The sequence below is a fragment of the Westerdykella ornata genome (assembly GCF_010094085.1).
Source record: "Westerdykella ornata strain CBS 379.55 unplaced genomic scaffold EI97scaffold_10, whole genome shotgun sequence".
Taxonomy (NCBI): domain Eukaryota; kingdom Fungi; phylum Ascomycota; class Dothideomycetes; order Pleosporales; family Sporormiaceae; genus Westerdykella; species Westerdykella ornata.
Genome location: NW_022986860.1, coordinates 197,692 through 218,060, shown reverse-complemented (window position 1 = coordinate 218,060; position 20,369 = coordinate 197,692). Strand labels below are relative to the sequence as shown.

At 50.7% G+C, this 20,369-nt stretch overlaps 10 protein-coding genes across 10 annotated transcripts; 7 read left to right on the top strand and 3 right to left on the bottom strand.

The window, feature by feature from the left end:
• The first annotated feature begins 1,769 nt into the window (after nucleotides 1-1,769).
• EI97DRAFT_494000 (uncharacterized protein) lies at nucleotides 1,770-2,840 on the top strand. Its single transcript, XM_033802375.1, has 2 exons — nucleotides 1,770-2,591; nucleotides 2,651-2,840. The coding sequence occupies exons 1-2, from the start codon at nucleotides 2,039-2,041 to the stop codon at nucleotides 2,749-2,751; spliced, it is 654 nt and encodes a 217-aa protein (XP_033653943.1). The 5' UTR covers nucleotides 1,770-2,038; the 3' UTR covers nucleotides 2,752-2,840.
• Nucleotides 2,841-3,356: 516 nt separating this feature from the next.
• On the top strand, nucleotides 3,357-4,054 carry EI97DRAFT_433240 (uncharacterized protein). Its single transcript, XM_033798354.1, has one exon. It carries the CDS (start codon nucleotides 3,409-3,411, stop codon nucleotides 3,709-3,711), a length of 303 nt encoding a protein of 100 aa, XP_033653942.1. The 5' UTR covers nucleotides 3,357-3,408; the 3' UTR covers nucleotides 3,712-4,054.
• A 1,030-nt stretch (nucleotides 4,055-5,084) lies between these two features.
• Nucleotides 5,085-5,569, top strand: EI97DRAFT_433238 (uncharacterized protein). Its single transcript, XM_033798353.1, has 2 exons — nucleotides 5,085-5,167; nucleotides 5,237-5,569. The coding sequence occupies exons 1-2, from the start codon at nucleotides 5,127-5,129 to the stop codon at nucleotides 5,544-5,546; spliced, it is 351 nt and encodes a 116-aa protein (XP_033653941.1). The 5' UTR covers nucleotides 5,085-5,126; the 3' UTR covers nucleotides 5,547-5,569.
• A 9-nt stretch (nucleotides 5,570-5,578) lies between these two features.
• EI97DRAFT_433236 (acid protease) lies at nucleotides 5,579-7,734 on the bottom strand. The gene is made up of 4 exons (XM_033798352.1): nucleotides 7,192-7,734; nucleotides 7,054-7,140; nucleotides 5,961-6,999; nucleotides 5,579-5,909 (listed from the first exon to the last, which is right to left on the bottom strand). Exons 1-4 carry the CDS (start codon nucleotides 7,297-7,299, stop codon nucleotides 5,890-5,892), a joined length of 1,254 nt encoding a protein of 417 aa, XP_033653940.1. The 5' UTR covers nucleotides 7,300-7,734; the 3' UTR covers nucleotides 5,579-5,889.
• A 1,193-nt stretch (nucleotides 7,735-8,927) lies between these two features.
• On the top strand, nucleotides 8,928-10,623 carry EI97DRAFT_467100 (SGNH hydrolase; the record flags this gene model as incomplete). Its single annotated transcript, XM_033801574.1, has 4 exons — nucleotides 8,928-9,164; nucleotides 9,219-9,321; nucleotides 9,375-10,353; nucleotides 10,604-10,623. Exons 1-4 carry the CDS (start codon nucleotides 8,932-8,934, stop codon nucleotides 10,621-10,623), a joined length of 1,335 nt encoding a protein of 444 aa, XP_033653939.1. The 5' UTR covers nucleotides 8,928-8,931.
• A 154-nt stretch (nucleotides 10,624-10,777) lies between these two features.
• Nucleotides 10,778-13,132, bottom strand: EI97DRAFT_376820 (DNA ligase/mRNA capping enzyme; the record flags this gene model as incomplete). The annotated part of the gene is made up of 2 exons (XM_033795577.1): nucleotides 10,778-11,120; nucleotides 11,295-13,132. 2 exons carry the CDS (start codon nucleotides 13,130-13,132, stop codon nucleotides 10,778-10,780), a joined length of 2,181 nt encoding a protein of 726 aa, XP_033653938.1.
• A 1,337-nt stretch (nucleotides 13,133-14,469) lies between these two features.
• EI97DRAFT_38179 (uncharacterized protein) lies at nucleotides 14,470-15,710 on the top strand. Its single transcript, XM_033795817.1, has 3 exons — nucleotides 14,470-14,615; nucleotides 14,720-15,630; nucleotides 15,679-15,710. The coding sequence occupies exon 2, from the start codon at nucleotides 14,749-14,751 to the stop codon at nucleotides 15,571-15,573; it is 825 nt and encodes a 274-aa protein (XP_033653937.1). The 5' UTR covers nucleotides 14,470-14,615; nucleotides 14,720-14,748; the 3' UTR covers nucleotides 15,574-15,630; nucleotides 15,679-15,710.
• EI97DRAFT_38180 (uncharacterized protein) lies at nucleotides 15,711-16,658 on the top strand. The gene has a single exon (XM_033795818.1). It carries the CDS (start codon nucleotides 15,800-15,802, stop codon nucleotides 16,337-16,339), a length of 540 nt encoding a protein of 179 aa, XP_033653936.1. The 5' UTR covers nucleotides 15,711-15,799; the 3' UTR covers nucleotides 16,340-16,658.
• Nucleotides 15,981-18,686, top strand: EI97DRAFT_418250 (MFS general substrate transporter). Its single transcript, XM_033796949.1, has 6 exons — nucleotides 15,981-16,730; nucleotides 16,781-17,031; nucleotides 17,084-17,232; nucleotides 17,284-17,529; nucleotides 17,580-18,071; nucleotides 18,126-18,686. Exons 1-6 carry the CDS (start codon nucleotides 16,382-16,384, stop codon nucleotides 18,382-18,384), a joined length of 1,746 nt encoding a protein of 581 aa, XP_033653935.1. The 5' UTR covers nucleotides 15,981-16,381; the 3' UTR covers nucleotides 18,385-18,686.
• EI97DRAFT_418249 (mitotic spindle checkpoint component mad2) lies at nucleotides 18,638-20,244 on the bottom strand. The gene is made up of 8 exons (XM_033796948.1): nucleotides 19,915-20,244; nucleotides 19,840-19,865; nucleotides 19,721-19,785; nucleotides 19,639-19,667; nucleotides 19,444-19,589; nucleotides 19,323-19,396; nucleotides 19,006-19,272; nucleotides 18,638-18,955 (listed from the first exon to the last, which is right to left on the bottom strand). Exons 1-8 carry the CDS (start codon nucleotides 19,994-19,996, stop codon nucleotides 18,943-18,945), a joined length of 702 nt encoding a protein of 233 aa, XP_033653934.1. The 5' UTR covers nucleotides 19,997-20,244; the 3' UTR covers nucleotides 18,638-18,942.
• Between the last annotated feature and the right edge of the window lie 125 nt (nucleotides 20,245-20,369).

The following is a 20,369-nucleotide window of genomic DNA, read 5'->3' as shown; positions in this document are numbered from 1 at the left end:
CTAGCATCCCATAGATGCCTATTCGACCTATCAGAATTTCAGAGTTCGTTTCACGGAGTGAAGTTTAGAGAGATGGTGGCCTGCATTGATTAATCCCCACGGGGGAGTTGTGCCGAAGGGCAATTGCTACGCGCGTCTACTGCCTGCTTCCGAAGCCAAACGAGCGAGCAATCTAAGTGTTGCCCCTACTGTGTATAAACTCGGATATTCAGGACCTTTGCATGTTGGGGTCATGAAATGCTTGGCCCAATCCAAGTTATGATCGCCGCGATCACGGCTAAAATCGTACTGGATCCATGCCGGTCAGGTGAACAGCCAAGACATCGTGGTTTGATATTGAGATATAATATGTGGAGAAGGGGAAAGTGCTCTTTAATGGTGGAAGAATCAGCACAATATGAAGTACCAGGTGTTCCTCAGCGCTTCAACGTCACCACACTTTCTACGCGGGATGGATTCTCGGGAAATCAACCCTTGCTTTCGGTAGCGTGGCGATGCCATGGCCTGTTTCAAGATCCAGAATGGTGATACGCAGGATCGCAACCGGGGAAGCACCGGCTAAGATACTTGATCGAAACATTTATGAAGCCACGATTGATGCGACCTAGAGAGAAGTGTATGGTTGAGCAAGTTGGAATAATATGGACATTCCGGGTAACGTCCGTAGGAAGGCAACATCGTCCAACCTAAACTTAGAATCAGCGGCGGCCATCAATATACTATGGAGTAAGAGCAATGCGTTGCGCCTGGTGCAAACGGAAACTGGTCCAAACTTGCCAGTGTAGCATCGTCGTAGGTCCGTAACAACGGGACAGAAATTTTCGAGAAGCCTTCATCCAAATCAGTGACTATCGGTGAAAGTAACATTCAATTTCTTGAACATCAGGATGGACAATCCCTTGACAGTAAATTGAGCAGGGTAACAGAAGTGAAGTCGCTCCTCACCACATCTATCTACCAGATGACATATATCGACCCGGTTTACTCTGCATGAGATCAAGAAAGGCCCGAGATATAACCGCACAACCCCATGCGCCGAGATTCCAGGAATATGAAAAACCAATACTGTGTACGCGGATTTATCTCGCAGAGGACCCGGGTACAGTACCGCGTATTAAGTCGAAGAAGGGTTCTGTCAGTTCCTAGGAGGGTATACCACTCACCGTGTTACTCTGAGCGCCCGCTAACTTTACCGTGGTCTTCTCATTTTAAGCCATGGGGGATGTGCAATTTGAATGCTCCAAGCATTTCAATGTTGTCGCAACGCAGACAGGACCTTGGAATCGTAAGTTTGCCTTCAGTCACTTGGTATTAGCCACCGTGTCCTGTACAGGGGGTAAATGGTGCGGAGCCTGATAGATGGAATGACCGTATCAATCGATGAAGTTGAAAACGATAAAAAAAGAAAAGGGGTATGAAAGTGGTATGCTAGCACAATCTGGTTGTCCAGATCAAAACGAAGTTTGCAGTCACTGGTCAGACCTTGAGTGTTTCACTTCTCAAACGATGAAAAACAGTGCCACACCCTTGACCAAGCCGGTAAGGAGGAGGAGGACATCGCCAATATGGTAGCGAGGGAGTTGAGAGATATCGAGAGATATCGTCAGAACTGCACAATACACTGTCACTAAGGAAAGGTTGACGCACCTGGGCACGCTCAATGCTTGAGTGTTGCGCGATACCTTTCCGGGATTAGTATATTGCTTACGTCAGCTAACCCCATTGTCACCACCTCCCATCCTTTCACTTGCGGCTTCCAAGATTCCATTGTTCAAACCTATATTTGCGAAACTTTCAAAACCTTCATTATTTATTATGCCTTTATCACTCTTTTATTGCACCTCCCGCTCCAACAGCACATTGCTATGACGGAACAAAGCCGCTCTTACGAACAGGAGACGTTAAGATTCATCAGCTGCCCGCTCATCGCCGTTGCGTTGTGATTCGGTTCATGACTTACACTGAAAGGCACATTCAACCTACTCTTCACGCGTTGAATACATAATAGCGTGTATGCACTCACTAAACAGGGAAGAACATGCCCCCAAAACACGAGATCACCGTTACAGCGGACAAGCCCATGCCACAGGGATATGCATTCCTCCCCAAAGGGAGCCAGTACAAGACTTTGCATTGTCGCAAGTTGACCCACGAGGCAGGTAGACGGGTCTATGTAGTGGTCGAGGGAAAGGGCAAAAGGGTGCTGGGCATCAGGGTTCCGAAATCCATATTTTTCCAGGTTCAATCGCTTGCACGAGAGACTTTCGCTTCGCGCCGCGCTGCTACGGCACAACGGGACAATGCACTGATTCGTCAAGCGGCTATGGCCATAGAGACTCAGTTTCCGGATATTCCTGAAGACGAGAAAGAGGCGGTACTCAAACATGGATTTCGGAAGTACTCTCGGAGGGTTGGCCGAACCGGCCAGCTTGCCATGGAGAAGAGAGTAAATCTAGCCGTCATCGCCCACATAAGGCACAAACATACCGAGTATGACAAGCTTTTGGGTGAAGGCATGGTTAAGAAAAAAGCGAGGCTGGAGATCCGAAAGAAGACACAAGCCGTGTTGCATGAATGGGGCGCAAAGGAGGGTAAGCCTCCTACGCGAACTCGAGTCTGATGTAGTTAACTGACTGCTCTTAACTTCAAGATTTTACTTGGTATTTTGGTGACTCAGAGAGTGAAGGAGAAGAAGAGAGTTGTGAAGGTGATTCGGTCTGTTTTCTCACCGTATCCCATACAAATTCATAACTCGACTGACTCCTTGCCATAGCCTATCGTCCTATCACCATACGCTTAGTCTGTTCCTAGAGGTCAGTATTCGCGGATTTCTATTGGTCAACGGCCACAGTACGATTTTCACTGTACGGGCGGGGCATTGTACGCATTTCACCTGGTATCCCAGTCGCTCTAGTACCGCCACCGCTCGGCGCTTTATTGTGTCATCGCGGTGTCCACTGGCATAGAACAAAAGCACTCCTCTTCGGCTCTTGACCAGTGGCATTCATCCGCAGGAGCGGTCCGACCAATGACCTTTGGGCGGCCCAAGTCTGAGGGGACGAAGAACCCCTAACAACGTCACCTGCCTCCAAGACCATCCAGATCAATGTTGTCATCGCATCTACTTCAACGAGGCTTTTCCGTAGACACTCGCAGTCGATCATCTGGTCCATCCACCATACGCCTGCTGTAACAATAACCAATATGAATAAGTTGGGAGCTCGCCTGTTCAGTCGCAAGCTGCGGCTTAGCCACATGAGACCTGTGGGGGCATGTATTCTCTCGCGACATCCATATTCTTCCGGTTCTCCAATTTTGCCACGGCTCCCAGAAGACTGGTTCAACAGGACTGGAGAGAAGGGGTCCGACGACCCCACGGAGATCCGTCTGAGTCGCGATGAATCCTCAATGTCAGGTGGGTCCGATGTAGTTGCGGAGACTCTCGCCTCATTCAAGGTGAGACAGATTTTCCGTCTTGTCCTATCACTTGTCGCAACCGTGAATTTCCCACTGACGGACACAACCCCTCAGAGCGTCCATGCAACCGATCCCGCTTTTGAGAAGATCATTGCTGGGCGAGGCTTTAAGATCAATCCACTTGACATCTCGCCCGCTGATCCGGAGCTCTCACGTACTTTGACAGAAGAGGTATGTCATTTTAACTTCCTCTTCCGTGGCACGGTTCGCTACTCACTTCTGCCAGTATGTTGAAAGGAACGTGGAGAGAGCACCAGGCGCGAAGAGCGGCCCTGGACCTACACGGAAATCAAAGCGCATTGAGAAAACGACTATCGACTTCCGGTCAAATTAGTCGAGGAGCTTTATTCCATCTGTGGTTTGGGCGCCACAAAGCTGGATCTTGTTGCGTCGAGCGCCTGATTCAAAAAAGTGGATGAGATGATGGCTTAATTTTGGGAGAGCAAGTGGCGTTCGGACGGGCAGAATGTAGAATAAACGCGTAAATATGTGACCTCTACCTTTGTTACTGCAGCACATTGACCGACCGGGAAACAACAGCCTACAAGGCGTTGAAAAATTGTGCAATAGTTATCAGCAACAACAGACATTCTCCCAGGCTGAAATCTGAGAGGTCCCGTTGTGTGTAGAGTTACGTTTTTAAAGACCATATCGTTGAGGCTGTTGAACGGGATACTCTCTTGATTATGAGATTCCTATTATGCACATTGGTCAGGTACCTGATGCTGAGGCTTCTCTCTCTAAATGGCTAGAAAGCAGATGAATGAACGGAAACATCCCAGATTACCGTATATACTGTGTAGAAAAGAGCTTAGAAGATGAGATCCTGAGCTAAAGAATGCCTATTGTCCTACTTAGGATTGATTCACTAGTCTGGTGAACTGTGTGCCAATATTCACCAATCACGGGACTGGTAATGTTGCGGCGAATGCAGCTGATCAGCGCCCGCTTCCCAAAACATCCATGGATCCAAATTGTTCTTACGACCACCCAAAAATAGCATCGACCCAATACGTAGCATCGCATTATTTCCAGCTTGCGCAAACTCCACTCCCAGCTTCCCAGAGCGAATGTGGGATCTAGATGCGAAAGATGGAGGCAAACACGAGGAGCGATCCAATAGCCGTTAACGTCTGGCAGGAATTCGAGCTATTGCACCGTTGCACTGACTTCGTGTCGTCACGCCACGGTGAGGACCGACCAGGCAAGCTCTCGTGGTCCGGTGTACTGTGACAGTAGGGTTACTTAGGGCAACGATGATATAAAAGGTGACCTAGTGACCACTGAAATGTTTGCATCGTACAACGACCGACAAGCAAACTTGCTTTTGAGCGTATACTTATTCACTCGAGAATCCTTCCATCCCGCGGTCTGCACATCGCTACAACACACACCGAAAAAAGCACAACAATATGAAGACGACCCTGGCTTTTAGTCTGCCTCTTATGGCACTCGCTCTTGCCGCGCCCACACCGGACGGGCATGACCGGAGATCTCGTACAACCTACGTCGCCTATTATGACGACCTTACCTTCACCGAAGGAGCATTCAACCCCATCCCTCCCCACTATAATGGTCTGAGCTACACCACCTTCCAAGTCGACCAGTACGACGGCTTCATCCCACCAACCTCTGGGAACCAGTGGGCTATGGCATTCGGCGGCAGCGGCAACATTAGCATTCCAGATTCGTAAGTGTCGTTTTATCGCTTTTCTCTCTTTGTTCCAATAGAAGACGCATCCTCTGACTCGCCTGACAGGCCGCCCAAACAAACCTTCTCCCTCGATTCCTTCTCCTTCGCCTGCGTATCTGGCGTCCCACAACCCGAATGCGCAATCAGCATCTGGGGCTGGAAGAAGAACGGTCAAGTCATCAAGCGTGAAATCACCTTCCCTCGCCTGGACCCTGGACATGTTATCGAGGATTTCAAGATGAACAGGACCGAGTTTCCAAGGCAGTGGCGTGATCTGAAGAGTGTGGGATTCAGCATTGCGAGGAAGGATAATGGTGAAAGTATGTATGGTGGCTTGGCGTTGGATGATGTGAAGTATACTATTGAGCAACACTGAGCGTGGTCCGAAAAGGCTGAGCAGGAAGAGTGGGAAGGAGGAAGATTGGGATAGATAAATGAAGCGACGTACTTTTACTAATGTAATTCGGCCGTCGGGGCCCCCGGACCAATTGTGCAAACTTTAACCTAACCTTCTCCCGTAAGGGCCAAAGGACTTAAGGTATTGGCATTCTAGAGACTTTGGCTTCAGGGACCATGAGGACCTCGGAATCCTTTCCCGAACAGAACGCCACCTTAACTGCCAAACGACTCAATCCGATGGAGACTATTTGATCGCATCCATGCCATCTGACGGAAGATATGCGAGCCTTTTCTTAGAAAGATGGCGAAAGGGGGATTCCTCAAACGACCCGTTGCTTCACTATTCGGGTTAGAAATCGTGTGCACCTTGGGACTAATTGACAGGACTTACATAGGACAGCGAGTTCATCCTCATTAAATATTACCTCGAAATTCTCTAGGAATGGCCAACCCAATCCAATGATCGCATTCTCAGCGTCGTCTGAAAATCCACTGTCACTGCTGTCGAGTGCTATGACACAGTTATGTGTTTTCCGCTTTGTTGACTTGAGCTCAAAAGTGTATTCGGTAGCACTGAGTGTAATGTTCTTGTTTCCGAGACCAAACACCAAACTCGGCAGGGTATTTCTCTTCTCACATGGAAACGATTCGAAGAATCCATTGTGTTCCGTAGGACCGACGCTGGACATAATCAACCTGACCCATCGTCTTGGCAGTTGAATATATGGTAATGCTGTTGAGAAGTATGCAGCTGCACTCCTGCCGAAAGTTTCGTGATACAAGGTCGAGGACTGGTTCTGATAGGTCAAGGTTTGCAGACTTGTCGCCCAAGAGAATCCGGAACCGGGTCTAGAAGCCTCTCGTGTCAAGAGTGGAAGGCGGATATAATCTGAGATGGTGAAGTTTGGTGGATAACCACCTATGGAAACTTCACCGTTATTGCGAGGTGAATCCATGTCTCTCACGCCCTGCGGAAAGACGAAAGAGATAACGTTGTTGGTCAAGAGACGTCTATCCATGATACTTTGCCACGGGCTGTGGAGTCCGTACTCACTAGGTAGCCTGCCTAGCCCGAGGACTCCGTTATAGTCAAAGTACCAGTGGAAGAAGGTTCTTGGTTTTGCCGTCACAACGTTCTCAAACACTTGTTCATCCAGTTCGAGGCCAGCGACGCCTACCAGATCTTTTGCCTTAATTCCCTCAAAGTCGACATTGGCGTAATGGAATTTTTGCAGGCCGGACCCTCCATCTTGGTATGAGGACGACCCAGACGAATTGAACCCTGAATGTCCATAAGAGCTGCACAGTGAAGAATCGCAATCTGCAGACTGAATGAATAAAAAAGGGAAGTTGTTGTCGAGAAGGACCTTCACAGTTTGTTGCGGGGTACCAACGGTGATATTGACTCCATAAGCCACCAACGCAACGTCCTGAAACAAATCAAAGTTAGAACCGTCCAATCTAATCTGAAGTGCTCGGTATACCTGTAGTGATGACTGCTTTGAATGCAGATCACTTGAGGGTACGACACGATACAGATGACTTTGTATAACATCATATCTGTGAGCGTTCTGGAAGTTCTGTCAATTCTGGGACATGGACTCTCTCTTGAGGGAACTTACCAGCAATTTCGACACGATGTGATCGGAGACTGGCGTTCGGAAGGTTATGGCCAGGGCCTGTGGAACAAGCATGCCGAAGCCGCACCATTCTTTCAGTGATTTTGGCATTCCACAACGATACACGATGAAGCCGGGCGGAGCCTGAGATTGAGAAGAAGGTATGCACGGAAACACGAAAGACGTAAGAACACCTCAACGCACTACGGGATCGAATCGAGTGAGGGTCTTTGCCTCCGGGGTACGGGTGTGGGACGGTTCGGCCGTAAGTTCAGAGGCTGAAACCCCGACCATGAGATTGTTGGGTGAACGTTCGGACAGAGCTCTGTACTACCGTTATCAATTCCTTGCGACCCCAAATCCCCTGCGAGAGGGACCGTGAATGTGCAAGGCAAGCCCCAAACCTCTGACGTGAGCCGTATAGCTTCTTGGCGTGGCGCTTACAGCTCCCCGGTTCCAGAACAGGAGACGATACCTATACGTCTTCAACAGACTAGTGATCTACCAAAGCACATCGATTCCATCCTTCTGCGGCATGCGGTTTTGTATCAGTGTTCAGTGAGACGTACGGAGCACTTGAGAGGTCCCTCTCCTTTAAAGAAATATCCTAGAAATATTGCGGTAGCCCTTGCGCAGCCACTCCAAAAAAGCAAACACATCAGGGCGCCTCGAAGGCCCTCACAGTCCGGTCTTTGTTGCTCGATATGCTGAGCTTAAATTCTGAGAATCCTGCGCCGCGCAATATACGCGGGGCCGATTTGCTGTTTCACAACCTGAAGCAACCTGAAGCATCTGACAACGACGAATCCAAGCTCCCACTCTGCCTAGGAAAACATTAGACAGCATACAGAGAGAACCAGAGACTATAACGGAGAATACTGCGGCTTCCACATCCGGATCCGACTCAACAGCCCCCGCACTTCCCGTGTATGGCAGCTTTCCATGTCTACCGTAGGGTATTCAGACACCCTGGAGCCCTAGCAGTAGGTTTATAACGCATCCATCTATGTTTAATAACCCTTGAACCTCTAGCTTTCTTTTAATCTCAAAGGTCACGGCGATTGATTTGCGCTAAACAGGTAATAGAACCCACAAAAGACGCCAAGGGGTGCGCGGTCGGACGTGGAAAGAGGCAGTAGTACCGTAATGACAGGCTCACTTGTTGCAAGCTTGGTTATTGTTTATATGTGAGATCGTAACCGAGAGATTAGAGAGTACGGGTAGGTCTCGGAGTGCGTACGTATTCTGAAATGTCTCGTCCCTGGAATGTATATCTGAAAGCTACAAACAAGATCGATCTCAAGTCCTTGCAACAAATTGCCACTCACCAGAAACACGAGGATTATAGACACTCAGTAAGCGCCGGCCCCAAGGATTCGTGTTGAACGGCTGGCAAGATCTACTCAGCCTCAGCCCCTGGCGCTTTGCAGTGAAGTACAATGAATCCTAGCGGACATCTCCGCACAAAATATTTCCCGTATTCGCTGAGACACGCACGTAGGCTGGATGGACGCAACCCCCCGGCGTCTCCCCTGAGCTCTTATTGGAGATTTAGTCACTGTCGAGGCTATGTTGGATGTGGGTGGAATCTAGGCCATTTACTTCTATGTTTCATCCTACAACGAGATGAGCTCAGAAATTGGGGGTAGTGTCAACAATGCATTGGAGGAGACGGAAACTGTAGATAAGTCTTTATGAACCACCATCGCTGCTCTTTGAACATCTCCATCCACCATCCACAAAATGGCAATCTTTCCTACAGTCTCCCAAATCTTGAGTGGTTTGTGCCTCGCCACGGTCGCACTTGGTAGTCCATGGCCTCCTTCCATCAACTTACACAGCCCTCGCGGCCTCGATCTCGTCAAGCGCGAAGGCGGCCCAATTCGACAGATCTTCTCGATGATGGGTGACTCCTTTGCTGCTGGTGTTGGCGCAGGGAAGCAGTGGGAACAGCAAGAGACATCGGATGTCTGCAAGTAAGTCGAGTTACTGGCCAAGAGAGACCTACTTTGTTAAACATATCGCTCTAGGAGAGGCGATTGGAGTGTCGGTGGCCAGTTATGGGCCGAACCGAAGTGGTGGTCCGGAGATCAGAAGCAGATACAGTTCATAGCATGCTCAGGTGCTAGGATCGTACGTACACACCACACCAGACATACCCTTTCTGCCTTCCTAACGCAAAACAGAAAGCCATGCACAAGGATGAGCCGAAGTCGAACGGCCATGACCCGCAAGATAAAGAATTCGCAGTCGCCCAAAACGACGCTGCTGTCATATGGGCTGGCGGCAACGACGCTGGATTCTTCAAAGTACTGGACGGCTGCGTCTACTACTTCTTCGGCCCGTTTGCCTCGGACTGCGCGACGGCCATCAAGAACGCGCTGGAAACGATCCACAAGCCGGAGTTCAAGGACCTTTTCCTGCAAACGTACTCCGAGATCATGGACGCTGCACATCCACAGGTGGACACTTTCACGCTCTACGTTCTGATGTACCCGTGGTTCTTCAACGCGGAAACGGATGACTGTGACGACTCCCAGTTTTGCTTTTGGAACTCTTACTGTGGAGAGAAAATGACGAAGGAGAGACGAAGGAGTATCAACGACCTGACGAATGAAGTGAACACCGTGATTCGGCAGGCCGCTACTGAGATATCGGACAAGTTTAAGGGGACCAACAAAATCATCAAAATCATCGACACGAACCCAGCCTTCCAAGACAATCGGTTCTGCGAAAAGGGATCAAAGGAGCCTAACCCCAATAATCCGCATAACTACTTCTTCCAGCTGTACGACAAGGACGTAGCCCCAGATGGAACTCTCTACGACAACCTTCCCAGCTGGCCAAATGCAACCGCCGCGGTGGGTGCGGCTTCACTGCCCGACGCAGCCGACTGCGAGAACAAAATCAACAGCGATGCTGACATGGACTTCGGAGAGCATGCTGCATGCCGCATCTCGGTTGTGCTAGCGAAGAATCCGGCCCTCACTTTGGATGACAGCCGCTATCCAGAAGCAAAAAGTTCAGACTACGCGGCGGCTGCATACGGCCGTATTTTCCATCCCAAGTCCAAGGGTCACGCAGGCGTCAAGGACCTCATCATGGCGGCAATTGCTGACAAGACGCCGCCACCACCACCCCCGCCGCCATTTGACAACTTCAATTGTAAGTGCGGTGAGAGTGGCTGTTCGGCGGATTCGGCGCCGTGCTGTGCGAATGGGTCTTGCGCGTGTCACTGCGACGAGAATGGCTGTGCGAAAGAGGATCCCGTTTGCTGCGGGAATGGATCGTGTATTTTTGGGTAAAGGGTCATTATGGCTTTGGTCCAGGTGTACGGATAGACATTTTTTAGTTCAGTTGCTTCAGGCCATCTCCTTTTGATTCTGTTAACTTTGAATGTTTGATTATTGTCCAGGTTTGGGTGGTTCGAAGTGATCACAGAGGAACTTCACAATGCGTCCTTGTTCTCTCGTGGTCTACAAGGTCAGCAGGGAAGGTGCCTCAAGACAAGCACAGGCGGATCATGAGAAGAATAGATGTGAGTATTATTCTTGAAAATACTATGGGTATCTTAGAACAAACTGAACACTCAACTGTCATGCACCTTAACCTTCCAGCCCGCCTCTGCATACACATGTATCGTCTTCTCTTGCGAATCACACTCGAACGTGCCGACATTGATTTTCGACCCAGCGTGCTTCAAAGGAGTTGCCACCCTTCTCCGCTTAACTGAGGGCGGACTAACAACAGCATCATTAAGTCGGCGTTTGTCTGATGGAGACGTGCGGAATGGTGATAGCTCAGATGGTTTGCAACGGGAGACATCCGGGCCAGGCTTCTTCGGTCTGATCAGTCGAGCTATTCTCTCGGACGTGTCTTCCCTAACCAACATGCGAGCACTCCTCGATGCCCTGACCCCGTTACCCTGGGTGCTTCCACAGAACCGCGCCGTCGAGGTGGTCGTCCAGGTGCTCTGCGTATCCGTTTGCTGCGTCTCCTGCACGACAGCGCCTTCCGGAGTCCCCTGGGGGCATCGACGCGGTGTGCTTTGGCTTGTTCGCGGTGTTGTGCACTGGGTCGTCTCTTGAGTCGTTTCCTCTTCCGACGTTGCGACTTGGGATCCGCCCATCTCTTTAATATACCTCTTTACGTATAGAGCGACATCTTTAGCGTGGCCATCAAGTTTAGCAGCGTCCGGCACGTCCCATTTAGCCCGGGCCATGCGTTCGAGGTCTTCCATTGTGACGGTGTCTTCCCAGGTGCGGTCATGGTGGAGTTTGTTGACTCGCGGATGACGAAGCATTTCGAATGTCTCGTTTTGCAACTGCTCGTACCCGCAACCAAGTATCTCCGCCACGAACGGCCTCTTGAAACGCACCGTCATTTTCGGACCGTATCCCAGAGACTGTTGCACCTCAAAGAACTCGCTACTACGACCATTGGTGATGGCGATTTGGCGCAGGCGACCTTGCATGTTGAGATATCGGGCTTCCGCTTTGGGTATACATTTGTCTATGCTTACCGTTGCCACCACCTTGAAGTTTGGTTTGGCATTCAGCCGCTCTGTCGCAACTTTGTTCGTCAGGCAGCCGACATGGAAGTGCGTCCAGTGTAATGGCTTCATATCCATTTTCGCTGCAACCTGAGGATCGAAGCTTCCTCCAATGATAGCGAAATCGCCCAGGTCCCGCTGACCGCCCATATCGGCCAAATAGTCCTCCTTCAATTTGATGAAATACCCTCGATAACGGTGACCCGCATCGGAGAACAAGGGGAAGTAGGGCGTATGAAGAGGCTTGAGAATCAAGCCCTCCTGTCGCAGAGCAAGGGACATCGCGAATGCCTGCTTCAAGTCGGTTTTGCCATCCTCCGTCTTGAAGTCGATCAGGTACCACTCCGAACGGCAGGCACGCCCGGGTATGGATTGCACAACCTCGCGAAGGACACCTCTTCGTTTTTGAAAGCATTCTCGCAGAATGGGCTTATCGTCCATCACTAAGATGTCGAAGAAGACGATCATGAGGTGCTCCCAATCGTGGGGCAATGAGTCCTGCAAGGTACCCAGGAAAGAATCAGAGCGACTTATGTGCTTTCGGATCTTGCAGAAAGGGAGGATCATCTGCTCTTTATCGCTGTAGATGACCATCTCTCCAAGAAGTATGCAGTTCCGTTTGATTGGGCAATCACGGCGCCCGATACGGAGCGCACGTCGTATAGTGTCATGGAGCGCTTGACGATCCTTGGTCGCGTCCTTTCCGTTCTTCGAGAAAATCCTGATACTGTCGCTCTTCTCCAGGTCAACGTGGATCTCACAGTATTCGCCATCGTACTTGATCTCCGCCGCCCATGCACGGTCGCCGGTCAGTTGAAAGCAGTTTTTGAGGGACCAGGCTTTATGAAAGGTAGGCCGCCCTACCTTGGTTCCAACAACAGCCTTGAGTTTCTTGGACGCTTCTATACGCATATCCCTTTCTTTTTTGGCATTTGGTACCGGAGGAAAGCAGCTAAGGTCGCCTCGTAGAAGTTGGACTGCAGCATCAAAGTCGTTCTGGAATAGAAGCAGGTCTGGGAGCAGGAAATGGTACTCTTTGAAGATAAAGGTCTCATCCAGCTGAAGAGTGCAGTAGCTTCGAAGAAGCAAGCGGATGAGCCACTTTGCCTCCCAGGAACTGAGCCTCTGAAGCATGTACTTGAGCTCCTCATCTGTATCGAGATCCAAGACACGTTGAGTTCGAATGGCCGGGTCCGAAAAACGGGATTTGCTGGCCGTTTGGACGAGCAGGCGGTCAACCCTGTCCAGAGATATTTCCGGTGGAGTCTTGAAAGTGCCGTCCCAAGGCGACATGATTTTCTCCATACATGCTCCTAAATCCACGTGCGATCCATCTTCCCAATGCTCGAGGACAGACCGTTGCTCATTGTTGAGATTTAGCAACTTCGCCATCTTCTTTGATAGCGATTTAGCCTGTAGTCCATACACTCGATCCTTCCTTCGATGTGGAAACAGAGCCGATAGGAGTGCTCCGCCGTTGGTGTGGGGATGATCGATGGCGTCTCGATGGATGCTGAACCAATTCGAAACGGTCTGGCGCATCGCGGCTTGCTCCCTCTCCAAGGTAAGCTTGGGACTTCGGATGGAGTGCTTCTCAAGAGCCTCGAGGAGTTCGCATACGGCGTTGAACGCGATAGACATTGGAATATAAAGTCGATCAGGGTATTCCAAAAACGGATGGTATATACAACGGTTTCGAAAAGCCGACACAACCAAAGCGAGCACTGGTAAGAGAGGGTGTAGTTTGATTTTTCCAGCAGGGAACTGTTGCGGAAATGGAGGCTGTTCAACGATCCAGTTATTTAGCACTCTATCCGCTTTGGAGCGTGCTGATGGTGTCACGAGCTAATACTGCTTAATGTGAGAGTGTACGATCCAAGGAGACAGTGTAGCAGCCTTCACTAACGCTACCGCAGCCGAAAGTAGTCGCCTCTCTCACCGTCTGTCGAGTGTCCCAATAGGTCTTGGTTGCGTGGAGAGCCAAGGTGAGGTAATGATGGTACAGGGCAAGGGACAATATACAGGTGCTTTCTCGAACCGTGCCGTTCACACTCCAATCCACCCAGCATTGTGACCGAAAAGGGTTCGTGGCTTTCCCTCCTCTCTCTCCCGTTCCCCCTCTTAATAGACCTTTGGTTTGCCCTCAGCCAACAACCTCGAGCAAACAACGGGAACGATGAGGTAGAAATCTTGGCAGTGAAGATACTCGCAGAGGTTCCAAGCAAGGTCGGATGACTGAACTGCAACGGCTGCTACGTAGGAAAGACACTGGAAGTGGACTGTTCGGAGAGAGCTTTTCGTCTGACCGTGCCTCCGACGCGAACACGCGCCGCACAAACAAACAGACTATACCCGATTCAGATAGCTCCTGCTCCTTCCATCTCATGCTTCCTTTGACGCCAGAAACCACCTGTCTTTGACATCCACACCTCCGCAGTTGTCCACCGCAGGCCGCGCAAAGAGCAGAGCTTTCACCTAGAAACGTCGATGAGAACAAAGACGCTTGTGTCACAAGTTCCGGCGACCCAGCCTCAGGCGCGCATGCTGACGACATATCCGATGCCACTCGTTCGACCTGGGGGCTTCCCCGCCCGTTACAACTACGTCAACCACCCCCTATATAATGGATGGCGACTGCAGCTTTCCACGTCCGCCTGAGCACCACCCTTCACCTCCAACTGGCTACAATCTAATTAGGTCGTTAGCAACATAGGCTTCAGAGCTTCTTATATCTACACAGCGGCGCCTTTCACCTGAATACGGCGTCCGTTATACCCCTGCGACGCCCCGCTGTTCAGTCGGGCGTGGAGACCCGCACTATGTACCAGCAGTCCGGCGTTGGCTTACTTACCTGAGATTTGGTATTTGTATCACAGTAAGACGCCCGTTGATTGTATTCGGACGAGGCCAATTTATAACCACAGCTCGTCGCCCTCCACCGTCAGCATTCCAAGTTCGCATCTTATCACTACACACCAGAGCCTACATTCCGCCTCCACACCCTCACAATGGCCGAAAAAGCTGCCTCTGCTTCCGGTGACCTGCGTTCTGCTGCATCCAGAGCTCAGGATCTTATCACACGAGGCGAATACCGCATAAACCCAGTCGGAACCACGCTCTTCGTCCTCCTTCGCTCGCTCGATCCGCTCCTACAATATTCTATCCTCGCTCATGGTGCTGGGACAGCGCTCCTCCACCGCGTGGGGCTGCGAACGCTTCCGCCCGGCCTTCCCACACATACGGGATATCCAATCATTGATAATCTGGGCTTGTCTCCATACAGGCTGATCCTGCTGGGCATGGCGGTTGGAAGTGCTTTCAAGCATGACATCTGGGCGGTAGCGATTGGTGCTGAGCCGATGAGTCCCCAAGTCGCGCTTGTCGTCAGCGTTTTCAACACGTTGGTGAATAGCATCAACAGTTACGCCTTCCTGCTCAGCGTGTCTTCGGCATCCGCCCAGTCCACTTTCCCGCAGCCGAGTCTCATCGTGGGCAGCGCACTCTATGTGACAGGAATCTTGATCGAGCTCATTGCTGAAGTGCAAAGGAAGCGCTTCAAGGCCGATCCAAAGAACAAGGGAAAGCCATATACGGGCGGCTTGTGGAGCTTCGCACGGCATATCAACTACGGCGCATACACGATCTGGAGGGCGGGATATGGGACGGCTGCTGGGGGGTGGGCCCTCGGGATCCTGAATGGTGCTTTCTTCTTCTATAACTTTGTCACTCGAGGCGTCCCTCTCCTTAACGAGTACTGTGAGAAGAGATATGGTGCGGACTGGGAAGCATTCAAGCGCCAGACAAAGTATGCACTCATCCCCGGTATCTATTAGCCGCAGAGGGAAGAGCTGGCAATTGTGTTACTGTGACTGCACCTCGCAGTATTCCAGGTAGGTGAGTCTGGCGAAATAGCGATGTATCTTATAGTATTGATACAGTCTACGAAGCGCGTACACGCCTTGTGTTCATAGTATTGCTCCGCGTTTGGGATGTGCACGAAGCTCATTGCTACACTAATATTTCGCAAGAATCGGTGGAAGCTCAGACGGCCGTCAACACATGTCGATGTTTTTCTATAGTTACAGTTGCATCGGTAGCGGAGAGAACGCATATCGTCCAACGCTCTTTACAATGCTCCGTCAATTTGTAAGAGTGGAGCTGCAAAGCCGAAGCGTCACCACGACCCTCTCCACTTACGCTAGAAGGGCAATCTACCGAGGTCATGTTGATGAGGCTCAACCAACCAGTTCCCTCTTTTTCTGGCGAGTCTCCGTTGCGATTGGCCTTGGATTACAAATGCAGCAATATCTCCCAATCAGAGAGATGGATAGCCCTTGGAACCTATACACAGTACAACGTGGGAGTTTTGCGACATCCTTAGCGCAGATGTCCCTCCAAAACTACCTAGGTTACGGCACGAGATTTAGGGCCGGCAAGATCGGCAGAATGGCTACACACCGATATGAATGCGGAACAGCGCCGTCCTCAGAGATGTGTGGAAGGAAGGCTGTTCCTCTTTTTCCGTTCTCTTTCTGCTCTGCTGCCTTCTCTTTTTTCCTCTCTACTCCTTTTCCCATCTCGCCTCGCCGCGCTAAATAAGCGCATAGCCAAGAACCCGAGGATACTCGCGCGTTAGCATCTATGCGCGAACAAGAAGAGAAGGATGTGGGTGTGGCGCCATCATCCACAGGGAAATCCGCGCTGGAGAGCGAGGACATCGAGCGCCAATCCCTCTGCTCAGTGTCAACCGCCTCGCCCTCGTCGTTGGACGACGCAGTAGAGTCCATCAACCAAACACTCAGTCGCAATGCTGGCCTCGTCGAAGAAGAGGCGGATAAAGCGCTGTCCCACACCGCTACTAATATGACTTCCGACCCGCGATTCGAGGTTGACTTTGATGAAGGAGGGGAGAATCCCAAGGACTGGAGTATGGTTAGGAAGGGATTGGTCATGGCCTTCATGTCCTATTCCACATTGATCGTGGTGATGTGTATGTTCCAATATCCACTTCCACGATTATTCAAACTAACGTCTAACCAGACTCTACTAGCTACACGAGCGGTATCCCCGGGATGGAGGTGACCTTCCAAACATCAAAAACTCCCCTCGTCTTAGGCATCACCACCTACCTAATCGGCATGGCCCTTGGTTCGGTGATATTAGCACCACTTTCTGAAATGTATGGCAGAAGGCCCGTTTATATCATCTCCGTCTTCCTCTTCATTGTCCTTGTCATTCCGGCTGCACTGGCACAAGACCTTGCAACAATCCTGGTGGTCCGATTTTTCGGCGTAAGTACAACCAGCCTTGTACGGAATACACATGTGGACTAATCATGGACAGGCCATAGCCGGTGCGGCACTTATTACAAATTCGCCGGGCAGCGTGACCGACATTGTCACTGACGAGTATCGTGCTCTAGCGTTTTCCTTATGGAGCATAGGTCCAATGAATGGCCCAGTCGTGGGCCCTCTCGTTGGAGGCTTCGTCTTGTACGTGCTCCTATTCGGTTCCTTCACATCTGACTCTAACGCAATTCCCAGTCAATATATGGGCTGGAGATGGACCAACTGGATCGTCGCGATAGCGGCAGCCCCGTCCTTTCTGATGGTTCTTGTTACGAAAGAGACCTATGGTCCCGCCATCCTGCGGGCCAAAGCGGCCAAGAGGCGGAAGGAGACGGGGGATGAAAGATGGCACTCGCGCTACGACGATCGTCAGAAGTTCTGGCCTATGCTTCGCGAGAATCTGGTTCGCCCATTCTCGATGGCTGTGAAAGAACCCATCTGGTACGGTTTGCACACTCCCATGGGACGCAGACGAAGCTCACGCTCCGCAGTATCTTCTGGAACGTCTACATCGCGCTTGTCTACGGCGTCATGTACCTCTGCTTTGTCTCCTACCCCATCGTCTTCGCCGAACTTCGAGGCTGGAGTTACGGCTTCACAGGTCTGGCTTACATGGGGATCGGAATCGGTTGCATGATAACTATCAGCATGGAACCCCTCATAAGGCGGATGATCAACTCGCACAAGCCCGATCCTCAGACTGGCAAGCCGGCCCCGGAATCCATGATTAGCGTCGTTTGCATCGCTGCCATCGCCGTCCCCCTGGGAGAGATTGCGTTTGCTTGGACTTGCCCGCCCAACATCCACTGGATTTTCCCACTCCTTTCCGGCGTCCCATTTGGAGCAGGCAACGGCGCCATTTTCGTCTATGCGTCCAACTATCTCGTGCATTCCTACGGAATCTACGCTGCTTCTGCCCTTGCCGGAAATGCCGTTCTCAGGAGCGCACTGGGAGGAACACTGCCACTGGCTGGCCCGAAAATGTAAGATCTCGCACTCGCCTCCTCTGCATACGCATCATCGCTAATTGCGCTTAGGTACGAAACCCTCGGGCCCCGGTGGTCGGGCACCATGCTGGGCTTGCTGGAAGTCGCAATGATCCCCATCCCATTCGTTTTCTACAGGTACGGACACAAGATCCGCGCTAGGTCCGACTTGATTCGCCGCATGCGCGAGGATCAAGAGAAGCTTGAGACTAAGAAGAGGCGCGCGGCGGAGAGAGAGCAGAGGATGCAAGAGAGGGAGCCTGTGGCTCGTGAAGAGATTATGGTCAGCAAGGAGAAGCTGGACGTCTGAGCTCCGTTTGTGGTTTGACGGCTTGCAAGTTTAATCTTTGAATTTTGGGTGCTGCATTGGATGGCGTTGAGTATGTGAGTTCCGCACTCTGGATTTGTCTCTTGTCTCTTCCGCTTTCGATATTTTAATGCATTAGAGCTTTTGTCGGTTAGGATACCTTCGTGCTTCTGGAGTGTCGAAGTGAATTTGCATTCTTAATTCATTGTTTAGCTTGAACGTTGATGAGCAGAGCAGCGTGGAAATGAATTTTGTTCGAGTTGCCAGGGATGTCACAAATTATAATAGTGGAAATGGTGGACATCAGGCCGTAGAGAGACATCTTCAGCGAAGTTTGAACAGGGGAAGGCGTGAGCAATTAGCACAGCGAGAGTTAAGAATGGGACAGATTCATTAGACAAGGTCAATGAGTGAAAACTGTCCGCCTGTTCAGCATACTCCGGGGTGACGCTTCCCTTGATGGTAACCAAGATAGACCATGTTCTTCTACTCCTATGCGCCGAGAAGAAAATCCTAAACCCAATATGAGAATATACACGGTACCACAAACTGCAAATGTGCCTAATCCGCCAGTCTGCGCTACATTAGCAAGCATACAGAGGGAAAGTCGACCGAGATACGTACCTATAGCTGACAAGGGTATCAACGCGATGGCTACTTGTGCTGAAACTCCTCAGTTGCACCTTCTCGCCATTCTTGATCTCTTTCGCATCACTGTCTCCCCATTCGAGTGGAACCTCAGAGTCTGCATCCGCATAGACAAGCACGTTAAACGTGCAATTCCCGTCAAGCATTGGCAGGAAGGTTACTGATGCAGTGATTTGGCGGAAGATGGACTGGATCTCGGCCTGAATCTCCTCGTCTGTCTTCTCCGCAGGTGCTTCGCTTGCCCTACGAACATTGTCAGTAGTTTGTTGCACCCGTTCATACGGTAACCTTACTCTGCTGGTGCATTCTCCTTATCTCCCGTCTTCTTTGATGACTTACTCTTCGAGCCTTTGCCGAAGATTTGCACCTAAATTACTGTCAGACCGTGCCAAGTGAGACTTTTCAGCTACTCACATCGAACTGCCACCGTTCAACATGCTCGCCGGTCTCTTTGCTAGTAATGACGACAACAAGCTTTGAGATCTTCCCGCCGTACATCCATTCCTTCAGCTGAGACATGATCTTCTTGATATATGCCTTTACTTGGTCGTCGGCAGTGACTGGGACTGTCAGTATGAGAGCAGCGAATCGATCAGCGAACGCACGCACCCATCATAGTCAGTCCATATTTCTTGACCCTGAGTTGATGATTAACACTTCTTCTCGCACTGACACTGATCAGTATACGTACGCTGTGAAATCTTCGGCTGGATATACGCCACGCTGAAACAGGATTGTATTGATTGAATATTCGAACTATTCCATGTCAACCAAAACACGCGATGTGAGTTCCAGCTCCCTGATACTTACGAACTCATTGACGATCTTGGATGAACCTGAGCAGGAGGTCAGCTGATTTCATGCGAATGCGAGGGGAAGACGCGCCTCTCAGTGCTAGCTTGTGCACTTTTGACGAATCTTTCTTCCCGTCAGAACGCGACCGTGAAGAAGTTTTTGACTGTGACATTTTGTTGCTCGAATCACTACTCGCGGTCTCTACGGTTGTGTAGATGAGGAGCAAGTCCCGTGTTTATCTCGCCGTTGTCAAGGCAACGGAACAATAGACGATGGATTCAAGGCAGCTGAAGAGCAAGCTTCTAGGAGGTCTTGTAAGTTGGTGGCTGCACAAAGAAGTCTTCGTCTAAGGGTTGTCGACTAGCAGACCGACATGTATGCACGTTGGAAAGATTCGGAGCATGCAGGGTGGGATGCCCAGGTTGGGTGGGTACGAACAACTGCTGCAAAGGCAGAACCCACATTTACTAGCGTCACTAGCCACAAAAGCCACAACCTCTGGCTTACATAAACAGGTGTACCAAGTTCATAGGAGACTTTTTCTC